Source organism: Schistocerca nitens, chromosome 3 (assembly GCF_023898315.1).
Source record: "Schistocerca nitens isolate TAMUIC-IGC-003100 chromosome 3, iqSchNite1.1, whole genome shotgun sequence".
Taxonomy (NCBI): Eukaryota; Metazoa; Arthropoda; class Insecta; order Orthoptera; family Acrididae; genus Schistocerca; species Schistocerca nitens.
The window spans coordinates 937,725,389-937,752,039 of NC_064616.1; the positions used below are offsets into that span (position 1 = coordinate 937,725,389).

The 26,651-nt window shown below is 37.0% G+C and overlaps 1 protein-coding gene across 1 annotated transcript in view; it reads left to right on the forward strand.

Moving 5' to 3' along the window:
- LOC126249020 (ATP-dependent helicase brm-like) overlaps positions 1-26,651 on the forward strand; it is a 285,958-nt gene that overhangs the window by 194,468 nt on the left and 64,839 nt on the right. Inside the window, exons 17-21 of the mRNA XM_049950621.1 lie at positions 2,410-2,576; positions 2,710-2,898; positions 13,968-14,298; positions 17,889-18,119; positions 22,385-22,573. Coding sequence (XP_049806578.1) covers positions 2,410-2,576; positions 2,710-2,898; positions 13,968-14,298; positions 17,889-18,119; positions 22,385-22,573 — 1,107 coding nt within the window. The remainder of the gene's footprint in view (positions 1-2,409; positions 2,577-2,709; positions 2,899-13,967; positions 14,299-17,888; positions 18,120-22,384; positions 22,574-26,651) is intronic.

Genomic DNA, 26,651 nt, shown 5'->3' on the forward strand with positions numbered 1-26,651 from the left:
TGTTCACACTTGCTGCCCTTTGTCATGTTAAAGTGTTCACAACAAATCAATATTGAAACAGAGTAGACAATATGCTAGTCGCATTAAGTCAGTACTACCTTTAGGGTCACTCACTACATCATCCCTGCAGGAGAAATATCAGTGTAATGAAATATAAACGACTGGGATAACAGCATCAACTGGATCGAATGTTTGCCATTTGTCTGCCATTAATCTGGGAAGATTACCATACGGGGGGTATTGTAGCAGATCCAAGACGAACACGAAAGATGACATTTTCCTTGATTTTTGTTTTCTTCAGTGCTACAGTTTTGCAGCAGCTCCAGAATTTTTGGATAAACCACTTAATTTCCATCCTTTCCGGTCTGTCACCGCAGCCATGTTCACAGCTCATGAGAGGTGAGAGGTGCTATATTGCCATACTCCGTGCCCATACAGTGGAAAGCCAGTGAATGATCCTTGGGGCGCAGGTGGTGGCACACACAGGAAAAGGAAAAGTGATAAACTGCTCTTGAAGTCTAGTTGTATATGACTAATTTTTCCAGAATCATTCATGGGTTTTGTGGGGAACTTAATTTATTTCATAAAACAATAAAATTCTACTTTTGTATCAATCACCGTGGTAATAATATTGTTAAAAAAGCAATGAATATAGAATAGCTGTGTAAGGTAAATGATGATCCCTTATGACTGTTACAGCCTTAAATGAATAAAACTGCTCCAAATAAAGTTTGTGCTGATATCAACTTGTGTTTTATAGCCACTGCATCTCCGTATTGAACTTAAGAATTTAATATCTTTTACTTTTTATTTCATTACTGATTCTGATGACCTCATACTCAATGGGATGTTAAACCCTAATCATCCTTCTTTCTTTTGGCACAAGTTCTTGAGCTTTACTAGTTAAAAACCACTTTTAAACTGAAGTCTTGTGATGAGCTTTGTGAGGAAGATTTGTTTCCACTCACTGCAGAAAAGATATCGTGCACATGCATGTGATTTTGAATGAGTGATCAATATTGCACGAAATGTTGTTATCCATATATCTATGGAATTATTTTCAGTCAGGCATCAACAGAAAATAGAACTGAAAACGTGTTAAACATTTTCTTTGACTTGTGGATGTCCTGAAAATGTTTCTGAAGTGGCCGGAAATATCATTTAGTGTGAATGGTTACCTTTCAAAATTTCTCTATGTTCAATGTGTATTATAAATTTTGGAGCTTTAACAAACTTAGTGCCTCTCATAAAAATACCAAGAAACCAGTGCTTTGACTATAGCCAATACACCATCCACATCTACAGATATCTATTACAAATCCACATTGTCAGTGAGTAATGAATAAATGCAAGAATATCTGCTTCTGCTCTTGTGTCTTTCTTTGAAACTACATCCATTGACATAATAGAATGATTAGGCTTCTATCAGCTCTGTGGATATAAACTACCGAGTAAGCAATACTAGAAGGGGTGACACATTAATTCAAATCTAAGAAACTGCCATACAATTTTATGAAGGGTGTTCAATTTTCTTTGTAATGTTATTAGACATTTCTTGAATTGTGCACCGTAAGAGTTTGACAGCTCATGTTTGATCTAGTGTAGATAAAGAACATGTTTTCCACAAATTTTCCCCTACTGTGATGATTCTGTGCTGTATCCTTGCAATCTGCTGAATTATTTCTATATTTTGGTGAATTGTAAAATGTGTCATTTTTGTTTCATATTTTGAAGAAACAGCCTCATTTTTCTCTGTTGACCTTGTGCTGGGATTACCAATTAGTAAAATTCTTAGATGGAAAAATTGATAAAATAAGGGAAAGGCAGCCATTCAAATATAGCAGACAATTCGTGTAGGCCAGTAACACAGAACAGAAAACAGCATTCACACTAGCTTTTGAGTACTAGCTCTTTTTCTAACAGTAGTACACACACACACACACACACACACACACACACACACACACACACACACACACACACACACACACACCCTTGTCATGAGGTGTGTGTGTGTGTGTGTGTGTGTGTGTGTGTGTGTGTGTGTGTTTTATTACTAGACAAAGAGCAAGTGCTCGAAAGCTAATGTGAATGCTGTTGTATGTTGTGTGTTACTGTGCTCCATGCATTGATCTGCTGTGAGTGATCGGTTGCCTTTCCCTTATTTTATGTAATTAGTCAAATTCATAAGTGTAATAGTGAAAGAAGCTGTCATGTTTTAAGGAGTTGGTTTTGTGTAGTTGATATGTGACAGTTCTTGGCACTCATTGCACATACATTGCTGTGATAAATGTTTCAATTTAGTTGATTTTCAAAATTTGATTCATGAATAAGTTATTTGTGCAAGACTACTCTATAACAGATACATTTTCTGGGTTTTATATATTGTAAGAAATACTTCTTTGACAGGTTGAATTAAATGAGGAAGAGACAATACTAATTATACGTCGTCTTCACAAAGTTCTACGCCCATTTTTGTTAAGACGACTGAAGAGAGAAGTGGAATCTCAGTTACCAGATAAAGTTGAATATATAGTTAAGTGTGACATGTCTGGACTTCAGCGTGTTTTGTACACGTAAGTAAAGTTCAAAAAGTGTTTTTTTGTAATGTAATGGATATATGCAATGAATGAGCTGTGAAAGTATATTTTCATATTATAGAAATTCATTTTTACTACATTTTTTAAAACTGTTTTATTTCTTGTTCAGTCACATGCAGAACAAGGGAGTGTTGTTGACAGATGGCTCAGAAAAAGGAAAGCAAGGTAAAGGTGGCACAAAAGCACTTATGAACACCATTATGCAACTTAGAAAATTATGTAATCATCCTTTCCTGTTTCAACAAATTGAAAAGGCCTACTGCGATCATATTGGTTATCAAGGAAGTGTTATAGTAGGGTAAGTAGTTACAGATTTTGTGTCAATTGTAGATCATTGTGACATAGTTAGTCGCTTGCAGTGCTCTATGTCACGTGATAGAAAAAATCAATTTATGTTTTATTAACTGAATTTGTATTTAAGTATTAAATTGATGTATTACACAAGTTTAATCTGAACTTTGATAATATATCAAGAGTTTGCCCAAATATTTTTCGTGAATTTTTTTATATCTACAACACTGATCCCTTTATGTTATTGTTATGCAATTTTTAGAGTCTTGTATCCTTTTAATTGTTGTTTTCAAAATATAAGCCATTACAATGCCAGAAAAAGCTGTGAGAGTATTGAAATACACTGTAATATGCAAATTCCCTCATTTGTTACTGAACAGTGTGTGTCGGGATTACAGAGATAAAGATTTTGAATAGCTGCTAGAGAGACAATCATAAATTAATTTGTAATATTTTTCTTTATGTTGTAATACAACTGATCTGACGTAGACAGAGGTCACAGTAAACTGAAACGTTTTATTGTTGTAAGGTATCTAAACAATTGGTCTACATTCCTGTATAACCCCCACAAAATTTGGTGGTCAGGTGTGTGTTTACCTTTATTATTTATTTACATTATACGTAGTTATTATTTTAGTATCCGCATTAGAATGATGTCAATTTATTCCAGTTGTTGCTGTTTGATGTTTATCCATGATTTAACTATGACATTAAAATCACTTATGTTTTAGCACTGAAGGTGATTTGTATGGAATAGATCTAGAAAAAACGTGCATAAATATGGGTTTTGTTGAGATTTTCCAGTGCTGTGATGAGGGCCATGGGCTAACACAATCGTCAGCTTTGTGAAAGGGAGATATATGGGTTGCTGAAGACTGTAGTAAAGTCCTATATCTGTGCATCACCTGTTAATGCAACTAGGAGTATAATAAAGAAATAGGATGAAGATTAAGGTTTACTGCTCTGTTGGTGACATAGTCTTAAGAGTGCAAACTCTTTAAAAATCGGAATGGAAAGTAGATGTAGATGTAATTTGGTCATGTCATTTTCAAATATCTCAGCATTGGTTGTAATTGATTGAAAGGCACCACAAAAAGCTTAAATTATGATGGTTGGATGGGAATTGTACCCACCTGGTACTGCCTTCACCAATGCATGAGCTTTCTTGGTCGAATTTGGTGGAGGTGGAGTGGGGGTGGGAAGTTGATAAACTATATGGGCTAATTGCAGGAAATATAAGGGGCACACAGTCACAATCAAGCCAAATTAGCTGTTTTTGCTGGAGTAAGAGGTATACATTGATACATTCTTTAGGTTATGCCAGGTGACAGACAGCTACTCTTGAAAGAAATCAGGACTTCAAAAAAAGTTAAGATTTTTCATGAAAGTGAAGTTAGTTTGTTGCATTGTAACATTAGGGGATTGAATAACCAAGTAGATGAAATTTATATTAGAAGATTCATAGAATTCTGAAGAAATGTGACAGAACATAATTTTGGCCACAGGGATAGTTCGTATCATTTTGATGTCAAGTCATTGGGGGGGGGGGGGGGGGGGGGGGGAATAATTCACAATATGTAGCATATATCTGCGAGTTGTTACTGACGAATGCTTCTGACAAATCTACAGGTCCTCACAGGGAAACCTTCAGTTAATTACTAGAAATTAATAGTTGCTATCGAGCTTCCTATCAGATAGTAACAGTTTGTAGAGATTTGAGTGTAGTTCTTCAGGAAAAAATCAAGAAATATTGTTCAGCTCATACCCTTTGCATGTAGAAGTTTATTTTCCAATTCGTGTGTGGCATGTTAAGAAGAATCTTATTGATAGTACTCACCCTTAAAAGAAATTTGTCGTCCTCACTATATGACTATGCAGGACACTAGTGAAAATAAACATTGTAGTACAATATAGTTCTGACATAAATGTATAAAGATCAATGAGGCTTAGTAATGACACCAGGATTCAAGTTTTAAGAGTAAGAGTCAATAAGTAGAGTGGAGAGAAATACTATTGTGAAATTCACTGTATTTCATAATAAATTTGAGTCAAAATTTAAAGATAGCTTTCTGAAAACATTGTCCAGCAGTTACATAAAAAAGTAAAACCTGGGCTACGAGATTGATTAATATATATTTTGAATGTAAAAAGGTAATTTGTGTAGTTCCCGGAACAAGTAAAGATCTTGTCTTACTCCCAGTGTACAAAAATAATTAAAAGGTCAAGAAACAGATATATTTTAGAGTAATTATTAATGCTGGTAATAGAATATAAATTGTACAAAATATTAAATGAGAAGTCAAGCAATCAGTGTATGAGTCAGTATCAGAATTAAACTGAATAACAATAATGAGATAGGTAACTCACAGTTTGCTATTGTGTTTAATAATTACTTTCTAAAGGTAGAGGCAGGAGTAGGGTCATATAGTCCAGCTGAAGATGCAGTATATATAATGTAATTTGACAAAACATTAACATCTACCAGTGACTAATATCTTTGGCTGGAATTAATAGAATTAGAAAAATTCTTAAAAAAGGTAAACTCACATGGTGTTGATGGAATTTTGAATACTTTTAGCGTAATAAGTGATATCCACAATGACCTATATAATCAGTCGCTAATGTGGCGAAATTTTTCAGACAGATTGATATGTGCCATTGTCAGACCTTGTTATAAGAAAGGGGAAAGGAAAAATATTAACAATCAATCAGTTTCTGTGCTGATGTACCTTTCAAAACTATTGTAGAAAGGAATGTGCTCAGTAGTAGTCCCTTCTCCAACATCTAATGAAGCTCTGCACAAAACTCTTTATTACCAACTGCAGGATCTAGCACTGAAGATTGTTAAGACAATAAATTATGAACATCATTTGACTTCATACTTAATAGATTTGGACACTTCGTTAATGTATCTCCTCTTCCGCTAACAAATTGTCTTTTTCCACAACAAACTAATCCACCTCTTCATCCTCATTTCTTCCTCATCAGAAACATCGTTTACATTACCAGTGCTGACCACACACATCTTCATCTACCGTGCTTTTATCACTCATCTCATACTCTTCCATCCCTTTACTTATAGTAAGTAAATATCTCAGTGGAAAGTCTATCTTCTCATGTACTTCTGAATCTATTTTTTTCTACAAAATTAATTTCATACAAATTTCCATTACACTAAAAAACTAAATTTTCCTGCAGAAAAAGCAGTATTGAGATTCCGTTTACACAATAACTCTACCTAAAATAACATTTATGCTCATGTCACGTACCACCAAAAATTTACTATCTAATTGCTGCGCTGGTGCCAATGCGGCAGTTAGTAGTACTCCTAGCTTAATACTTTTGGACACCTTTTCAGTAGCACCTATAATTCTAAATCCTGAAACATGCATCATCGTCTCACCCCCCCTTCCACTCTTTGTCTTTAACTGTCACTTGCAAAACTCCATTTAATTCACTCCCACTCTCCAGTTAAAGTACCTTGAATTTCAGCCAAAATCACAGGCTGCCATATCTATCAGTTACTTACATCCATTCCTTCTTCATGTAGCAAATGTCATAAATCCTTCTCCTGTCACCCTGATTGCCAAACCTATTCTCAATTACAGGTAACTAACATAGAACATAATTCTCTTCCCTGTCTACTTCTCCTTCATTTTTTAATTTCTCCTCGTTATAACTTTTCTCATTAACATAATTTACTAAAATGAAATTTTCACTCTGCAGTGGAGTGTGCGCTGATATGAAACTTCATGTCAGATTACAGAAGCTCTCATGTGCAGGAGAGCTTCTGTGAAGTTTGGAAGGTGGGAAATAAGTTACTGGAGGGATTGAAGCTGTGAGGACGGGTTATGAACATCCTCCTCATCTTCGTCATCACTACTTATTCATTCTCTATCTCTGCCACTGTTTGTACTACTACTAGTGTTACTGTAAGTGTCTTCAAATTCTTTACTGATCAGCTGTTTCCTATCTTCTCTGTTTGACCATATATCAGGACCCTTGAGCTGTTTCAGTTTTCTTTGATGGCGTACACTTTCTCATAGCATCCTGAATACCCTTGTTATAATGTTCTTTATACTGAGCAGTTCAAAAATTTTTCTATCTCATCAATTTGCTCTGTCATTAGTCCTACGTCTTTTGATGTTTTAGGATTCTCATTACTGGAAACATCTTTGCTTAGTACAAGAAATGATTTAGGTCCCCTACTTATTTCCCTCTCTCTATTCACATCAGTATTGTTGAAACTTGGTACAGTAAAACCCCTTTTGAACGAATCTCTGGGAACCCAAATACTTCTTCCTTGAATGGCGGTTTTTGCCACAGTACATAGAAAGAGTGACCCCAGCATCATAAGTTGATATAAGTGCTATTTGATTACAGAACTACCAGTATCCTACGAATGTAAATGCAGTAAACATATCATTATTACACTTTTCACAGAACACATCCTTTATTTATTTTTTTAAACAAGTGTTGTTTATTTTGTCCTTCCAGCATATTTTGGTGAAAGAAGTTGTCGCTGTAACTGGCTGGTATAAGTTACAACTGAGTGATCTACATTACACGAGGGAAAGATGATCAGTTGCTTGCACAATTGCAGCAAACCATGATGCAACACACTCCTTTTCATCTTCTCCTTCATCATTGGTACTGCAAGCTCTTACCTGCATTCCTTTATTAGCATTTCACGTACATCAGACTCAGGTGTGGAAGTCAAGATGTCGTCATCACGACAATATCCTGGAATATTGCATTTTTGAGAAATATCACTTTTGCTACTCCATTGTTCTACTTGAACAATGTCATCATCAACAGCAACTGATGTACCACAGCTAGCCCTTGTGAAACTATGTAACACATTCTGCTGTGTTGAGAAATTCCAAGCAATAACAAACATATGCGTAGCCTGTACTCTGCTGAGCCTCATTACTTCCTTCCTCTCAAAGAATGAAACTGACTTCTACTCAACTGCTACACTGTATTTGGCTTTAACAGAATTTATTCGGCGAAGGTCCTGAGGCTGCAGATGATTTGTGCAGTTCCATGGGATGTGCAGAGGATAGGTTAATAACAAGTACTGTTTTCCTTCCTGCTGCACTCTTCTTGGCATCCTAACACCTGAAAAGTTGTGAAGAGATATGATGTCTCGGGGGACTTAGAAGTACAAAGTAGTATTTTTATGTTTTGCAAACATCTGGGAATCAATAGCACAAGAGCATTGTCTTGATTTCTTCACTTTTTTTTACCTCCGTGGGATTTTCTGCCCTTGACAGAATATGATTTTGCAGGAAGTAAATTATAAAAGATGCCAGTTTCATCAGAGGTGAAATGGTATGAGGACTCATAACCCTGTATCAATTGTGGCAATGTAATGTTCTTCCAGTAGTTCACCTTTTCTGTGACCAGAGCCTCATTTTCTCCACTTACACTTTGAAACAACATATGGTGGTAGTGGTGGTGGTGGTGGTGGTGGTGATTTAAAAAAACCAGCCGTTCGATGCACTGAATGTTTCAGTGACAATCTTCAGAGTGATTTCATGAGACTTCTCTTGCAGTATGTTCCTACTTATAGGAATTCTTCTGCTTCTTAGTCCTTGCAACTACTTCAGAAGAATATTTTCCACATAATTGAATCCAAACATATGAGTGTTCTTCCTCTTTGTATCCACAGGAATCGTTAGCTTCGCTGTTTAAGAATACTTCATTAGTTTTGAAGGTGGCATACATGTAGATGTGCTAAATTGTATTCCTTCACCATGTTGTATGATTTATTTTACAAGTGTAATTGACATGATGGATGATCGTCAGCTTTTGCTGAACTGTAAGCTTTCTACATTTGCTGACCACAAAAGTAAAATCGATAACTTTGACACCTCAGTAAACAAACAATTATGCCTTTAGCCTTCGCACCTATAGACTCAGTGACTGTGATGTCAGGTCATGTGACCTCCAAAGTCACATAGAAATCAATTTCTGATTCTTTCAATGCATGTGCTTGTAACGCTACAAGGGAAGTAAGAGTTACTGCCTACGGTCTAGGTATGTGTTGACTACTGAATCAATTGGCATTTACTGCATCACACGACAAAAAATATGACCTTTGTGAAATGGAAAGAAATGAGGAACTCACTCAGACATGTTAGGAATTACATAAAAGTTGGATTTCAACTTGCAAAATGTTTCATGTTTATTCCGTAAAAGTGACTTTTTTTAAAAACAGGGTTTGGTAAAAGCAAAGGGAAATAACATTATTCTCATGGATTTTTGCTGGGACTGACAGAATTATTTGTTAAAAGTGGGATTTATTTAAAAGTGGGTTCATTAATTCAGGGTTTTACTGTACATGTTAATTTACAAATGGCTCTTTTCTATGTCTTGCCCAAATGCAAGCCCCATCTGGAGCAAATTTCAGTTTTCTGACTTTGAGTCTATAATTGCCATTCCCTATACTCCTATAATTCAAATTCCTCCTATCAGTTCTATTTCTGTTTGGATCATTTGACTCAGAGTTATTCCTCGGACCTTCATTATTTGTTCCAGAACCTACTCTACTCACTCCAATAACATAGTAATCACTCCTTGGTTGGTTCCCACATTCAAAATTTCTCACACTGTCTGCTACTATGGGTCTGACCTGTTCTACTTTTCACACATGGTTCAAAAAACCTTTCCTCCAAAAATAAGTTTTTAAATTCTTCCAGTGAATTACAAGAGCCTACAACTTCAGCTGTGCTTTCAAGAAACCCTTTATGAAATAAGTTTACTCTTTATAACTCCAATTTTCAGCCAAATCATTAAAGCTGCTGAGAATTCTTTCGGTTGTATGGCCATGGTCCATGGAACTCTTCACAAGGCGCTGTGTAGACACTTTTTTTTTTTTTTTTAAAAAAAACCTTACTGTATTAATAAGTTTCAACAAATTAAGGAATCTACATTTTCGTTGAAATCTTCCATTTTCTTTTCAATAGTAATTCGACACTTATTTTCTAGTTCTCTTCTTACTGTCCGTATTTTATTATCCAGATCTGTTTTGGTGTGCTCAGTTTAATTCTCAAGCTCATCCCTATTGTCAGAACCAAATTTCTTGAATGCTACCTGATACTTCTGACAGGAATCAGCTACAGCTCCCATCCTCTTTTCACAACTTACACAATTTTGCATCTCTTATCTTCACATCCTTGTAACAGTCTTTATTTTTAATTTTTTTTTTTTTACAAATTTTATGTTTTTGTTACAATTTTTAAATTCTTTTTGGATGTCACTACTACATTTGTCCATTTGTGCCCTTAAATTATTGATGTTACTGTTCTGTTTGCCCAGTTTTACACTTAGACTGTCCATTAATGACCCTGTAATGGACTTAATGTCATTGGTCCCGGACTTCTCTTTGCGTACCTTGCTTTTCTTCACGATTCCTGTTTTAACATTAACTTGTTTCACCAACTCGACCCTGTCCGCTTCCTCATTCAGACTACAGTGGGCAGTGGGCTAAGCCCATCACAATTCATCCATGATTTGGCTAGCAGTAGCATCACTACAAAAACAAGATTCCTCTAATTTTACTCCACTATCATCTTAAAGTTCACTTTTAACAGCTACTTTATGTTCCTTTACAGATTTTAGTTCCTCCTCTCTATCTTCAAACACACTATCATTATATTCTCATTGTTTACTTCTTGTCCCTGTCAAACTCACTGTCATTTCTTTCCTTGTCACTCATTTCAGTTAATAGTTAATTACATTCACTGACAAAATGCTTTACCTTCAAATTGTTGCAGTGCCAGTAGCTGCTGCTATCGAAGTTTGTTGCTACTGCTTGTGCTTGCAAATCCCATGCTGCCTCATTCTTAGTTCTGCACCAGGCTGTTTTGTTTATAGTTGGACTCCGCAGTTTTGTCTTCGCATTGGTCGAAGTCCTCTCTGTAATGGTGTCTGCTTCTTGCCATCTTTCATTCAGTGTAATTCACACTGTCCCAAAAATTGTCCATCCACTGCCTTGTTTGCATTCAAAACACAGTTTTAGTTGCTTTGTACCATGCAAAAATGTAGTTCATTTGTCAACTGTCTCTTCACCATTATAAATAAAGAGTTCACTACCCTTAACGGCTTGAGTCTTTTTAATTGTTTCAGGATACAACAATCGTCATGAATGTTCTAATTGTGCCATGGTGGGACAATTCCTCGCCCGATAGGGGGCCAGATGTAGTGTTACTAACCTAATGTTCATAATGTCTCCTTATTAGCACAAACTTCTGATCACCTCAAAGGTGAAGGTCTAAATAAGTGTAGGACAGAACCAAATCAATACCTACACCTACCTACCAATACTTCTGTGACAAAGTTTATTATTCTATGTTAGACACAAAAAACTGTTCACATTTCCATGAGAAAGTCACAGCTCACAATTAACGCTATCCTGTTGTAATTTATAAGAGAAAAATACACTGTGGTTGTTCAGTTAAGTCACTCTATAATGAGAATATCACCATGTCCAACAATAACTTGCTCCAGTGACAGTGACATCACACACCTTCTTGTAAGTTACAACACAGTTAACTTAAAATGTTCATTCATCTGATACAGAAACAACTCAAAAATTATTAAACATTAATGTTACCGAGTTTTGTTGATATTGGTGCACGTATTTTTGTGTACAGGATGTGCACGACAAAATCAACAATGGAAACTGGTAATAGTCTGGTGATTTAATGTTAATTATTGTGTATGATAATTAATTGCAGATCTTTCAAAGTACCTTACAGGAAAGTGTGACTCCCAGACTTACTGTTGTTGTGTGTCACCTTTCTCAAATATCCTGATTAGTTCATGGAGTGTGCATTTTATGAACTGTAGTACTGACATCAATCAATTATCAAATTATGAGTGCCCTAATGAAAATTAATTACATCCATGGAAACAGAACAATGAATTCAAGTGAAATGAAGTCTAAATCAGATACTGAGAGTTCCATGTGTTATGTGCAAAGAGATAAATTATTGAAAATAAGATAAAAATTGGCAAAGAAATGGTTATTTATGGGTGCAGAAAAACATAACAGATGGGAAGAATTCACCTTGTTTTTGTTGTTTCTCCATGCTACTCTATCCCATGCAAGCTCCTTCATCTCCCAGTACCTACTGCAACCTACATCCTTCTGAATCTGCTTAGTGTATTCATCGCTAGGTCTCCCTCTGCGATTTTTTACCCTCCATGCTGCCCTCCAATACTAAATTTGTGATCCCTTGAGATCTCAGAACATGTCCTACCAACCGCTCCCTTCTTCTAGTCAAGTTGTGCGACAAATTTCTCTTCTCCCCAGTTCTATTCAATACCTCCTCATTAGTTATGTGATCTACCCATCTAATCTTCAGCATTCTTCTGTAGCACCAAATTTCAAAAGCTTCTATTCTCTTCTTATCCAAACTAGTTATCATCCATGTTTCACTTCCCTACATGGCTACACTCCATACAAATACTTCCAGAAACGACTTCCTGACACTTAAATCCATACTTGATTGTAACAAATTTCTCTTCTTCAGAAACGATTTCCTTGCCATTGCGTTCACATTTTACATCCCCTCTACTTCGACGATCATCAGTTATTTTGCTCCCCAAATAACAAAACTCATCTAATACTTTAAATGTCTCATTTCCGAATCTAATTCCCTCAGCATCACCCAACTTAATTTGACTACATTCCATTATTCTTGTTTTGCTTTTGTTGATGTTCATCTTATATCCTCCTTTCAAGACACTGTCCCCGAAAACTCTCTACAACCTCTGGTTCGGTCAGTTCATCCAGGTCCCATCTCATTAAATTTCCACCTTGATATCTCACATCATTTGTGAGGAAATGATGTTTACGTGAAGTTGGCAGGCAATTTAACAAATCATTTTTATCTTTAAATGTAATTTCATCGCAGAAAATTATTGTGTGTCTATATTGCCTGATTATTTATAGTTTTTCTTGAGGTTTTTGCCTTCATCTGCATGTTTCTCTCTTGCAGGAATGTACACAAAAATGCAATACATGTTTTTAATGAACAACACTAATTAGTTCAAATATCAAACAACAGAAAACAGTGTTGTTTATGTTCCTGCTGGGTGATTTGTTCCTGCAGCTGTTTTCCTACTCACCCTCAGGCACCAAATTTGAACTTTGTTTGCAGTGTCTTTTATTGTATAGTTCCTTTAATGTGCCAAACGCTGTGCTATTAGGTAGCAACTGTTTCATGAACCATATATACACATAAAACAGCTACATGGCAACATCAACGATTTACATGTGGAATTCCATCTCACAAGAGAAAAAAACAGACAACACATCAAATTTTTTTTAAAACCTTGCCATACAAAGAGTAAACAGCACATGTGTTTTCATAATATATAGAAAACCCAAAATCACAAGCACCAGTGTCCACAACAAATCAAACCACCCATTGACACAAATGAAGAAGATCCAGGTTCATGCTCCATTAAACAGAGCACCCATGTAACTCTTGACAGTCAGTATGCAAAGCACAGACAGCAGAAATTTCTAAAAAAGATATTCTGAAGGCCTTGGAGGCCTAAGAAGTAATATCTGACGTAACATAATTGCCAGCACTCTGTGGTTCACAGCCACTACCCGACTAAACCGACACAAGAACTAAAAATACAAAAATATAGCCACTACTTATACCAAAAGCTTATGATAGAAGAAAACTTCTCTTTATTGGGGACAATAACAGAAGGATAACTGACTATAAATGTTTACATTCTACAATGCAATGGCACACTACGTGGCACATTAAAGGAGATATACAAAAAGCCAAAAGATATTTTCTTTTGTTGTTAAAATTAAGTTTGTTTTACCTCTAATATGAGCTGTGTGAAACACTAATATGTTCCTTTGTATTAAATTTAGGTACTGTGCTACTTAATAATCTCTAAAAGACGAGAATGTAGCCATTGGAACTATCCATTATATGTAACCTGTAAACAATTCATTCTACATTTTGATAGATATTGTGTCAATGATATATGTAACATGGTAATAACTAACTTAATAAATTAATTTCCTTTTTATTTCAGACCAGATCTTTGCCGAGCTTCTGGGAAATTTGAACTTCTGGATCGTATCCTGCCAAAATTGAAGGCAACAAACCACAGAGTCCTTCTGTTTTGCCAGATGACACAACTCATGACAGTTATGGAAGATTATTTGGGATGGAGAGGTTTTCGTTATTTACGCCTAGATGGAACAACAAAGGCTGAAGATAGAGGAGAACTTTTACGGAAATTTAACGATCCTGGATCAGACTACTTCGTCTTCTTGTTGAGTACTCGAGCTGGTGGTCTCGGCCTCAATTTACAGTCAGCAGATACAGTTATTATCTTTGACTCTGACTGGAATCCTCATCAGGTAGGAAAAGTGTTATTACACTGAGTGGTTATAATTAAAGTGCAGCAACTCATGAAGGTCCAGTGTGGGCTGTAATTATCATGTGGCAGCAAAACTTGGTAGATATGTGGCAGCAAAACTTGGTAGATATGCTAATGCATTAATGCGGAACTGATTTATGTTCGAAAAAAATTCGTTTAAATTTTGGCCACCAGTTGTAAATCTGTTGCTGTACAGAGTTTGTATGACATTATGACGTCCACACCATCATTTGATTAGTCATAACATGAGTGAGTGAAACTGTTTTATCTGAACGACCGCAATGGCAGTGCTGCATTGGGAGAGTGTTGCTGATTGAAAGGTCTGAGGAGAGGCCTTATGTCATTAAGTGGTTTACAGAAGATGGTAACAAAATTCGAAAACATGGGAGAACAAGCTCTGTCACATGGAAGAGGGAGGCATTGTATCTCAGTGGAATTTATTGGTGAGATTCCTGTTGCTGTAACTAAACGTTCAGCACATGCCCTGGGTGGTGCAGTGCTTCTCCATAGGTTTTCCAGATGCATGGTCTGCAAGATCATCTGATTTGAATCCGTGTGATTTCTGGCTCTGGGGATGTAGAACAAACACATGCTTTCCCTGTGGTAAATGGATTATCTGACCATGATGCACAACTGATTAACTTGCAAAACCTAACAGGGTGTACACTTCAGAAACCATTAAGTAAAAGTGTGAAGGTGCTCAATCTGGTATCTATAGATCACTTCAGAGAAAGTTTAGGAAATGTAAACTGGGAAGATGTATATAATGAGCCAAATGCTAATGATAAATGCAGCATATTTTTTGATAAATTTATATCCCTATTTGAACATTGTTTTCCAAAGAAAATTACTAAATGTAACACCACAAACTTTTCAAATAAACCTTGGATTACTACAGGTATTAAAATGTCTTCAGAAAGAAAAAGAAAACTGTATGAGACAGCAAGAACTTGTAACGATCCAGAAGTAGTTTTACACTATAAAAATTATTATAACATACTGAGAAAAGTTGTAAGGAAATCAAGAAATATGTATGTTACAGAAGAAATTAACAACTCCAGCAGTAAAATCAAATCAATATGGAATGTTGTTAGAAGGGAGACAGGAAAAGTAACCACTGGGGTAGGTAGTATTACTGTTGAAGAGAATGAGACCATCTTAACCAACAGTACTCAGGTAGCCAATGTATTTAACAATCACTTCTTAAGTGCAGGAGAAAAAATTGGTGAAAATAGTTCAAAAGGAAAAGCCAGGCAGTACATGGAAGAGTCAGTTTTGAAAAATTTTAGTCAGATTGTTTCATCTAACAACCTCTTGTGAAATAAGGAAAATTATTAAATCATTGAAAAATAAATGTTCTGTTGGAGTAGATGACATCTCTAACAAGTTATTAAAACAATGTGGAGCAATTACAGCTGATGTTTTGAGTCACATATGTAATGTACTCGAGTGGTTAGCCATCTCAACAGTAATGGGATACTTAGTAAATCACAGTTCAGATTTCAGAAATGCTGTTCCACTGAGCCAGCAATATACAATTTCACATTCCACATAATATAATCTTTAAATAGTAAAATGTCACCAGTAGGAATATTCTGTGACTTATCCAAAGAATTTGATTGTGTGAACCATGACATTATGTTACAGAAATTACAATTCTATGTTATAAATGGAACAGAATATTAGTGGTTTAAGTCATATCTACAGAACAGGAAGCAAAAAGTCTCTTTATATGCTTAAGTGATTCAAAGGAGTTTGCCACATCATCTAACTGGTGTGAAATTACATTAGGTGTTCCACAAGGTTCGATCATGGGTCCCCTCCTGTTCTTTATGTATGTGAATGACCTCCCTTCTTATGTGAAACAAGATGCTGAACTGACACTGTTTGCTGATGATACAAGTATAATTATTAAAACAGTAAAAGAAAGTCCAATAGAAAATGATACAAATAAGGTCTTTGGAAAAGTTATCAATTGGTTTTCTGCGAATGGGCTTGCTCTGAACTTTGAAAAAACACAGTACATCCAATTTTCTGCTACAAAAAGTATAATTCCTTCAATAAACATAACACAATGATAAAAGTCAGTAGCCAGGGTAGAGCATACTAAGATTTTGGGTGTACATATAGATGAGAATCTTAATTGGAAAATTCATATTTTGGATCTCCTAAAGCGACTAGGTTCAGCAACTTTTGCATCGGAATAATTGCCAATTTTGAGGATGTAGAAATTAGTAAGCTAACATACTTTGCATACTTCCTCTCTCTCTGATGTTATACAGAATAATATTCTGCGGCAACTCAACACTTAGGCAAATGGTATTCACTGCTCAAAAGAAAGTAGTTAGAATAATGTGTGGGGTTCATAGTCGCACATCTTGTAGGCATCTGTTTAAAAGGTTAGGAATTCTTACAACTGCTTCACAGTACATTTAGTCAGTAATGAAATTTGTTCTCAACAACAAGGACCAGTTTAAAATCAACAGCGACATTCATGATTACAATACCAGAAAAAAGAAAGACCACACTGTCCTTTACTTAACCTATCTTTGGCACAGAAAGAGGTAAAATATGCTGCTATAAAACTTTTTGATAAATTACCAGATGAAATAAAATCTCTGACAGACAACAGTAATAGTTTCAAAACATATTGAAATCATACCTTCTTGACAACTCCTTCTATACCATAGATGAATTCCTGAATATGAGTAAATAAATCTGGAGATATAATATATGCATTTTGTGCCGTTTAAGGGAATGGGATAGATAATAGAAATATTTAGGTATAACACTATAATGTAAACAAAAAAAAGAAAAAGAAAACTTGTTTCCTGTGCACATTTCTTGTGCATTTGACATGTTCCACATCATAACAGTTTTTCTGTGCTATTGATCAATGGAACATCTATCTATCTATCTATCTATCTATCTAAAAGAATGCCATCACCAGGGACAGGTTCGTTCTCTACTTCATCTGAACGTCAGTATACAGGAACACGTTGCTCTGATTCCACCTGACCGGCTATGAGCAACTGTTGATCATACCATTTTGTGGATGCAGCATCTCGTCAACGTCTCCAGTGCTCATATTAAACTAATTGTGTAAACATTGTTTTATAATAAAATCAGTATTACACCTTTTCATTTGTTTGACTTTTTTACTTTTTCTGCCCACATGCTTTTCCTAATCCATTACATGTGAAAACATTTTTATACACATTTCTTGCATTCATGGCACCAAATTTGTGCATGGTTGCCAAAATTGGAACTAATTTCTTTCCATTGTAAATCAGTTCTGCGTTAATGCTTAAGAATATTTTTCAAGTTTCACAGCCATACAATACTATCAGACACACACTTGATCCCTGTGTGTAGCTACACTGTAATTATAACCACCCGGAATTATTAAGACTCTCCAATAGTTCAATGAATGGCAGTAACAAGTGTTACATTAAAGAGACTGAACTTACAACCTTTCATTGTATTTAAATATTGATACTAAGTTTAATGCTTTATAAGCCTGATTTTTTAATGCTGAAATTTAGTTGTTTTATAAACTGTTATTTGTAGGATTTGCAAGCTCAAGACAGAGCACACAGAATTGGTCAGAAGAATGAAGTCCGTGTCTTACGTTTAATGACTGTTAATTCTGTAGAAGAACGTATCTTAGCAGCTGCTCGTTACAAATTGAATATGGATGAAAAAGTTATACAAGCAGGGATGTTTGACCAAAAGTCCACAGGTTCTGAGAGACAGCAGTTTCTGAAGAGCATACTACATCAAGATGAAGCAGATGATGAGGCAAGTGATAGTTTAAACATTTAATAATTGTGAACTGTAGGTGTTAATCTTCACAAGCAAAAAATGCATATTATACATAGGAGTGGTTACTCGTATGTCTCGATTGTGATGAATTCAAGGAGAAGCTAGCAAAACACACCTTTCTTTGGAGTCTAGTGTGGGAAGAAACACTGTAAATTTGCTCCTGCCAGATGCATGCTATAGCTATTCCATCCAGCTTGTCCGCCCAGGGCACCACTCTTCACAGTTACCTTCTTTATGAAGAAAATTTCTATTGATTATTGTGATGACATTGAGTTGCAATGGCAGAGTAACCATAAATACAATAGCAACACCACCAGTTGCTACTACTTTGTATAGCATCACATGATTGGTCACAATCCAAAAAATATTACACTTCCTGGTTATAGTACAGAACAATCAATCTAAATTGGTCAGATGATTATTCAATTCAGAGTTGTACATCATTCAATATATACATGCAGTATGATAATTTTCAGATATGAGTCATACCGTATATATTATTCATCATCTAGACAAACATCCAAAACTATATCTTTTTTTTTTTAGTTAAAAAAAAAAACCAAAAGAAAGCAAGGTGGCACAGTGGTTATCGCTTTGGACTTGCATTTAGGACGACAATTCTTAAAGTCCCTATCCAAACACTCAGATTGAGGTGTTCTGTGATTTCCCTAAACCAGTCCAGGCAAATGCTGAGATACTTCCTTTGAAAAGGGCCTGTCCAATTTCCTTTCCCATCCTTTCCCACTCCAAATCTAATTACCACACTGTCAATAGAACATTAGACTCTAATCTTCTTCCATTTTCTGTGAGTAAATTTAAAATATGTTCTAATATTAACATTAGCATGAATTTTTGTCTTCATTTTTCTGGGTGCCTGCTATTATTTTCTCTGTCCACATGCTAGTGACAACAATGCAACCAAAGGAAATCATATTATTAGATTTAAATTTTAGTTGATGCAAGAGATAATGTAATATGACAAATTGAACACTTTGCACTGGTAAACATATGATAAGATATCTAATCTTTATTTATGTGTGCGATTGATAAATTTTGAAATATGGGTCAGGTGAAGGGGAAATACTTAAGAATTTATTTTCAGTTGGATAAATATTGGATTAATAGTTTCTGAGTACATTTTTATTCCCATAACATATGGCCAAAGTATTTTGGCTAACAGAACTAGTATCATGTTGACTAGGCCTCAGTTCATATTAATTTCTTCATTGCAAGTGTTCATCATGGCTGTCTCCTTATTGGCAAAAATTGCTGATGATGCCATGAAACCAGCAGATTAGTGGTGAGGTCCGATGTGCTGGCCAGCCTGTAGATGGTTTTTAAGGTGGTTTGCCATCTGCCTTGGCGAATGTGGGCTAGTTCCCCCTTATTCCGCCTCAGTTACACTGTATCGGCGATTGCTGCACAAACACTGTCTCCACATATGCATACACCATAATTACTCTACCACACAAACATTGAGGTTACACTCGTCTGGCATGAAATGTTGCGGGGGAGGGGACATTGATAATTACCATCATGTGAGGAAGGAGCTGAAACTACTCCAGCCTCCTGGTATCAGTCCATGAGCAAGACTGATAATGAAGACAATTCTACAACTATCTGGCATTAAAGTGCGTGTGCATGCCCTCATATCTCTCATCCTGTATTTTCAGCCGATAATTGTATGGTGACTTCATTAGTGACTCAGCAGTTGATGTGACTTTCATTGAAGTGTATTGTTCTGTTGATGGCTTTGTTTGCACAAAATCTCCAGTTCACCATCTATTCTGTGTCTGCAGGGATGGCAGATTTGCTGTTTACCTACAGAACTTTATTAGAACTTGAGGAAGAGTAGCTTGTATCACTTACAGATACTAAAAAGCATAGTGTCAGTGGTTTCGCATTTGTGTGAACCACTTGTAATTTTAAATAATACAGTTTTTTTGTTACCCAAGTAATTCTGTACCTATGGTTACTATGTTTCCTTTTCTCCATTTGAAGTTTTGTACCATTATTTCTACTCCGTTAAAAACACTGAATATATTTCAGTATATTATACAACAATTACTATCTCTCACTGCAAAATATGCTTCACCCACATGGCTGGCTTACCTTTTCTATTGAAAGTAGATAGATGGATCATAACAACTCACAAATACTAATTATTTTATTGGAATGTGTATGCTCAGTTGTGATTTCAGATTCCTGGGATACCAAACGATGTATAGCATACAACGTTTTGTGCTTATTCTGCAAGTGCTGAAAGTTTCATTGGATTGTCTTATGTTTAACTTCGATCCACTGGATGTATCTGGAGATACAGATTGGCTTATGGAACTTGTTTCATATCACAAGTAAAAAAAATTCAAATGCTTGGTATTTGTGTCCTCAATAAGAAAAATCAATAGTTATTTAAAAATTTGAATGAATGCTTCTAGTATGAAAGGATGTAATGGTAGAAACAAGGAGAAATGTTTAAAGAATGATCTCAAAATTTTGAGTTAAAGAGCTGATGGTTGTAGTTTAAATAGGACTGAAAAAGAGGCTGCACGTATCAAAGTTTAGAGCTAATATAGAGTTCAGAATAACTACTTGTTCTTAATGATTTGATTTATCTTTCTTCCACACTATTCCATATTCTAGGTAGTTTTTAAACCACTAGGTGTGTTTTCGTAAGGGTACTACATTGAAGTGCCAAAGAAACTGGTGTAGGCATGTGTATTCAAATACATAGATATGTTAACATGCAGGATATGACGCTGCTGTCAGCAACGGCTGTATAAAACCAGTGTCTGGTGCAGTTGGTAGATTGGTTACTGCTGCTGCAATGGCAAGTTATCAAGATTTAACATGGTGTTATAGTCAGAGCACAAGTGATGGATGTGACACAGCATCTCCGAGGCAGCGATGAAGTGGGAGTTTTCCCATACGACCATTTCACAAGTGTACCATGAATATCAGGAATCCTGTAAAACATCAAATCTCAGACACTGCATCCAAAAAAAGATCTTGCAAGAATGGGACCAATGACAACTGAAGAGAATCGTTCAATGTTACAGAAGTGCAATCCGTCCGCAAATTGCTGCAGATTTCAGTGCTGGGCCATCAACAAGTGTCAGCGTGTGAATCATCGAATGAAACATCATTGATATGATCTTTCGGAGCCGAAGGCCCACTCGCTTACCCTTGATGACTGTTTATGACTGGAAACCTGTTGCATGGTCAGACTAGTCTCATTTCAAATTTTATCAAGCGGATGGGCATGTATGGGTATGGAGACAACCTCATGAATCCATGGACCCGGCATGTCAGCAGGGGCTGTTCTAGCTAGTAGAGGCTGTGTAATGGCGTGGGGCATGTGTAGTTGGAGTGACATGGATGCCTGACAGGTCTAGATACATTTCTGACAGGTGTCACATACGTAAGCATTCTGTCTGATCACCTACATCCATTCATATCTGTTGTGCTGCATTCCAATGGACGTGGGCATTTCCAGCGCTACAATGCGACACCCCACACGTCCAGAATTGCTTCAGAATGGTTCCAGGAACACTCTTCAGAGTTTAAACACTTCCGTTGGCCACCAAACTCCCCAGACATGAACAGTATTGAGCATATCTGGGATTCCTTGCTACGTGCTGTTCAGAAGGAATCTCGACACCCTTATACTCCTACAGATTTATGAGCAGCCGTGCAGGATTCATGGTGTCAATTCCCTCCAGCACTTCTTCGGACATTAGTTGAGTCCATGCCACATCATGTTGCCGCACTTCTGCATGCTCGCGGGGTCCTACACAATATCAGGCAGGTGTACCAGTTTCTTTGGCTCTTCAGTGTATTTATACCAAACTCAATTATTACAATATTGTTTCAATGTAGCGGCTTTTATTTTTCTTTCGCTCTGTGTTACAACAATATTATTTCTGTCTTCTGTATTATGCAAGTTATCTGAAATATTACAGCCTCACCAACTTGTGCATTTGTTTTAAAAATATAGATCCCTGCCTTTAATGTGAACTAACAATAACTCATATTTTTTGATGTCTAAATTTAAAAAGCACAATTTGGTAAAATATGTGCCATAGAGGTTTATGAGATCAGCAGACAAAAACCATTGAGATACTCGGCTTTCCCTTTTGCTTTGTGTAATTTCATGGAAGTTTCAGTATAGATGAGTGTAAATGTAATAAGCCAATTTTATAAAGATGATAACGATTAGATAATTGATATTTGTTTCTCAGGAGGAAAATGAGGTACCAGATGATGAAACAGTCAACCAAATGATAGCACGTGGTGAATCTGAGTTTGAACTTTTTCAAAAGATGGATGCAGAGCGAAAGCAGACAGAAATGAGCAGTGATGGACAGTGCAAACCTCGACTGATGAGCGAGGATGAACTTCCTGCTTGGCTTGTGAAAGAGGGTGATGAGGTAAGGAATTGAAGGTGGTGGTTCGTGTATCAGTGCTTATACATCATTATCAATGAGTTACATTTTAGTAAGTGGGAAATAAATGAACAGCGAATGGAATTTTTATTGTGAAGTTTTTACTATTGGAATTCCATTTTATTCACTTACGAGTGCTAATTCACGGTTTCAGAGAATTCATCTCTACTTTTATCAGTTGCATTAATACCCCATAGGTTTCTAAGATCAAGTACCAGTTATGACGTGTGAAGTAGCAGGACTATATTCTAATGAAATCAAGATAGCAGATAAAATGATAAAATGGAATGCTGTAAGGAACAGCTTTTACAAATTAGGGATGAGGAGAATGAAATATAATTTCATCTACAGCAATGTGATTAGTCTGCTATTCACAATAAAGTGCCTGGCAGAGGTTTCAGTGAACCACCTTCAAGCTGTCTTTCTCGAACGGCGCACGGGAAAAACGAACACTTAAATTTTTCTGTGCAAGCCCTAATTTATTTTATTTTATTGTGATGATCATTTTCCCCTATGTAGGTGGGTGCCAACAGAATGTTTTCGCAGTCGTAGGAGAAAACTGGTGGTTGACATTTCATGAGAAGATCCTGTCGCAACGAAAAACACCTTGGTTTTAATTATTATCACTCCAATTCACGTATTATGTTTGTGGTACTATCTCCCCTATTTTATGATAATACAAAAAGAGCTGCCCTTCTTTGAACTTTTTTCGGTGTCATCCGTCAGTCCCACCTGATGCGGATCCCACACCGCAAGACTATACCCCAGAATAGGGCGGACAAGCATGTGTAGGCAGACACTTTAGTACACCTATTGCACCTTCTAAGTGTTCTGCCAATGAATCGCAGTTCTACCCACAACATTATCTAAGTGATCATTTCAATTTAGGTTATTTGTAATTGTAATCTCTAAGTATTTAGTTGAATTTACAGCCTTCAGATTTGTGTAACTTATCGCATAATCAAAATTTAGCGGATTTCTTTTAGTACTCATGTGAACAACTTCACACTTCTCTTTATTCAAGGTCAATTGCCACTTTTCGCACTATATAGATACCTTATCTAAATCATTTTGCAATTTGTTTTGGTTGTCTGATGACTTTACAACAGTAAATGACAGCATCATCTGCAAACAATCTTAAGACGGCTACTCATATTGTCTCCTATGTCATAAATATAGATCAGGCACAATAGAGGGCCTATAACACTTCCTTGGGGAACGCCTGATACTACTTTTGTTTTACTCAATGACTTTCCATCTATTGCTACGAACTGTGACCTTTGTGACAGGAAAATACAAATCTATTTGCACAGCTGAGGCGATATTCCATAGGCACGCAGTTTGGTTAGAAGATGCTCGTGAGAAACACTGTCAAAAGCCTTCCGGAAATCTAAAAATATGAAATCAGTTTGACATCCCGTCAATAGCACTCATTATTTCACGAGTGTAAAGAGCTAGTTGTGTTTCACAAGAACGATACTTTCTAAATCCACGCTGACTATGTGTCAATAAATCATTTTCTTCGAGGTACTTCATTATGTTCGAACACAGTATATGTCCCAAAACTCTACTGCAAATCGATGTTAGTGATATGGGCCTGTAATTCAGTGGATTACTCCTACTTCCCTTTTTGGGTATTGGTGTGACTTGAGCAATATTCCAGTCTGTAGGTACGGATATTTCTGTGAGAAGCGGTTGTATGTAATTGCTAGTTATGGAGCTATTGTATCAGCATACTCTGCAAAGAACCTGACTGGTATACAATCTGGACTGGAGGCCTTGCCTTTATTAAGTGATTTAAGCTGCTTTGCGACACCGAGGATATCTATTTCTATGTTTCTCATCTTGGCAGTTGTTCTTGATTGGAATTCAGGAATTTTTACTTTGTCTTCTTTGGTGAAGGAATTTTGGAAAACTGTGTTTAATAACTCTGCTTTAGTGGCACTGTCATCAGTGACCATTGTCATTGCACAGTGGGAGGTGTTGATTGCATCTTGCCACTGTTGTGCTTTATGTATGGCCAGAATCTCTTTGGGTTTTCTGCCAGATTCCGAGACAGAGTTTCATTGTGGAAATTATTAAAAGCATCTCACATTGAAGTATGCACTTTCTGCACAGCCCCCGCTACCCATGTAGCCACTTCCTGTGTGTAGTGGAATCCTGACCTATTAAGCGGAACCCGGAAACCCACCACCCAATGGCCCAAGCAAGGAATCTGCAGCCTACACAGTCACAGAACTGCCAGAGCTTCTGACTCAGACGCTCCACTCACTTCTGCACCATAGGACCACAGTCAGTTCTATCGACAATGCTGCATATGGGGAGCTTTGCCTTAATCTCACAAGCAAGACTGACAGTCTTTACCATTTCTGCTAGCAGCCTGAAACCAGAGAGAATCTCCTCCGATCCAAAGTGACACGTCATTGGTACTGACATGAGCTACCACCCGCTGTTGGCTGCACCCTGTACTCTTCACTGCATCTGGAAGCACCATTTCCACATCTGGAATGATTCCCCCAGTATGCACGTGGAGTGCTTACTGGCTTCCTTCCCCTCCTTGACAGCCATGTTCCTGAGGGGCACATTATGTGCCTAACATTGGAGCTCTCTTGTAAAGAAATTTGTAGTTGTTGGGATGAATGACATCTATGGTGAGTGTGCCAGCAGTCAGCAAGGCCTGCAGTTCACCACACGAGGTGTGATTGCAGTGGTATGGTGGACAGATACCAGATGAAAATACAACATTTGCGGTGGTACTAGATGGTGACCAATTCCCTCAAAATGGGCTTCGACTCAAATGGTTATGCGTGTTCATCTCAGCAATGGCCTGTTATCACAGTTAGTATGTGGCATCCCCCTGGGCAGCAGGCAGTGCCCAAGCGAGGCATTGTGGTTGGCACTGCAGCAGTGGCGTTGACTCTGGCAGCCATGCAGGCAGACACAGATATGCAGCTCAATGCAAGAAGCACTGGAACTTATGGAACCAAACCCCAGTGTGGATGGCGGCAGCTCACAGTACTGATGTGTGCCCATGCATGCAGTGATGGCTGGACAGCTAGATGGTCCAGGCTCAAACCACTGACCCGTCCAGAGTAGATGCCCAGCAGTAGTTAGAAATTAGTCAGCCAGGTGACGCACCAGATGCAAGGCATCAAGCTGGCAGGATTCAGATTTAGCGTGGACATCAGGTCTGCAGCTAGTGAAGACGGATACTGACAATGGCAGATTGTTGGCCCATTTCAGCTTGTAGACTGGTGTAGATCTCCTCTTGTAGCTGGCTGGTGTTGGTGACTGCGGTAAATATGCAGGCCTGGCCTGCTTTGGTTTTAAAACAGTAGCATTTTTGCCAGCTTTTTCACAACAGGATTGAGGCAAAAGGCTTGACGTTGAGCAACAGTGGCATTATAGTTAGTCAGATTTTCTGTTCTGTTGGCGGCCACAGAGCCCTGGCTGTGTAGTAATTTAGCCCTCCAGGGTTGGTTTATATAGTGTCAGCATTAACTTCTTACAGCGCCTCATGCAAAAACACCTAACAGGCCTTTACTGTGGCTTCTTACGTCACCCTGGTGTGACGTCTCCTGTCAGTCTTACAAATCTTATGCAGGGAGAGATGGAGCTGTGGCACAACAAATATTATGAATTATAAGGAATGCCCGAGCAGTATCAAAAGTTCTCTGCTGCTATAAGGTGAGGAGTACTGTGAGTGAAATGGAGTACAGATCACCATGTGTTCATCTTGATTTAAGTTTCCTGTGATTTCTCTGAATTGTGTTGGTGATTTGCCTTTCCCTTGTCTAACTACACTACTGTTGTTTCTGCAAAGGCAGTGGTTTAAGACACTGTTAATTTTATTTTCAGAGCTTCCATTGGTGTTATACATAGATAACTAAAGATTATTCATAAATTTTATCCTGGTAACTAGTTTCTAAAAGTGTGTGAGATATTATGCATTTTGAGGAAGATGTCTGTCATTTGAAATTTTTCACCATAATTACTCTCTCCCAACAGCCAAACAAGCTCCTAATTCATGGAAGTATGTTCAGTTTGTGTAACTAAATGAAAA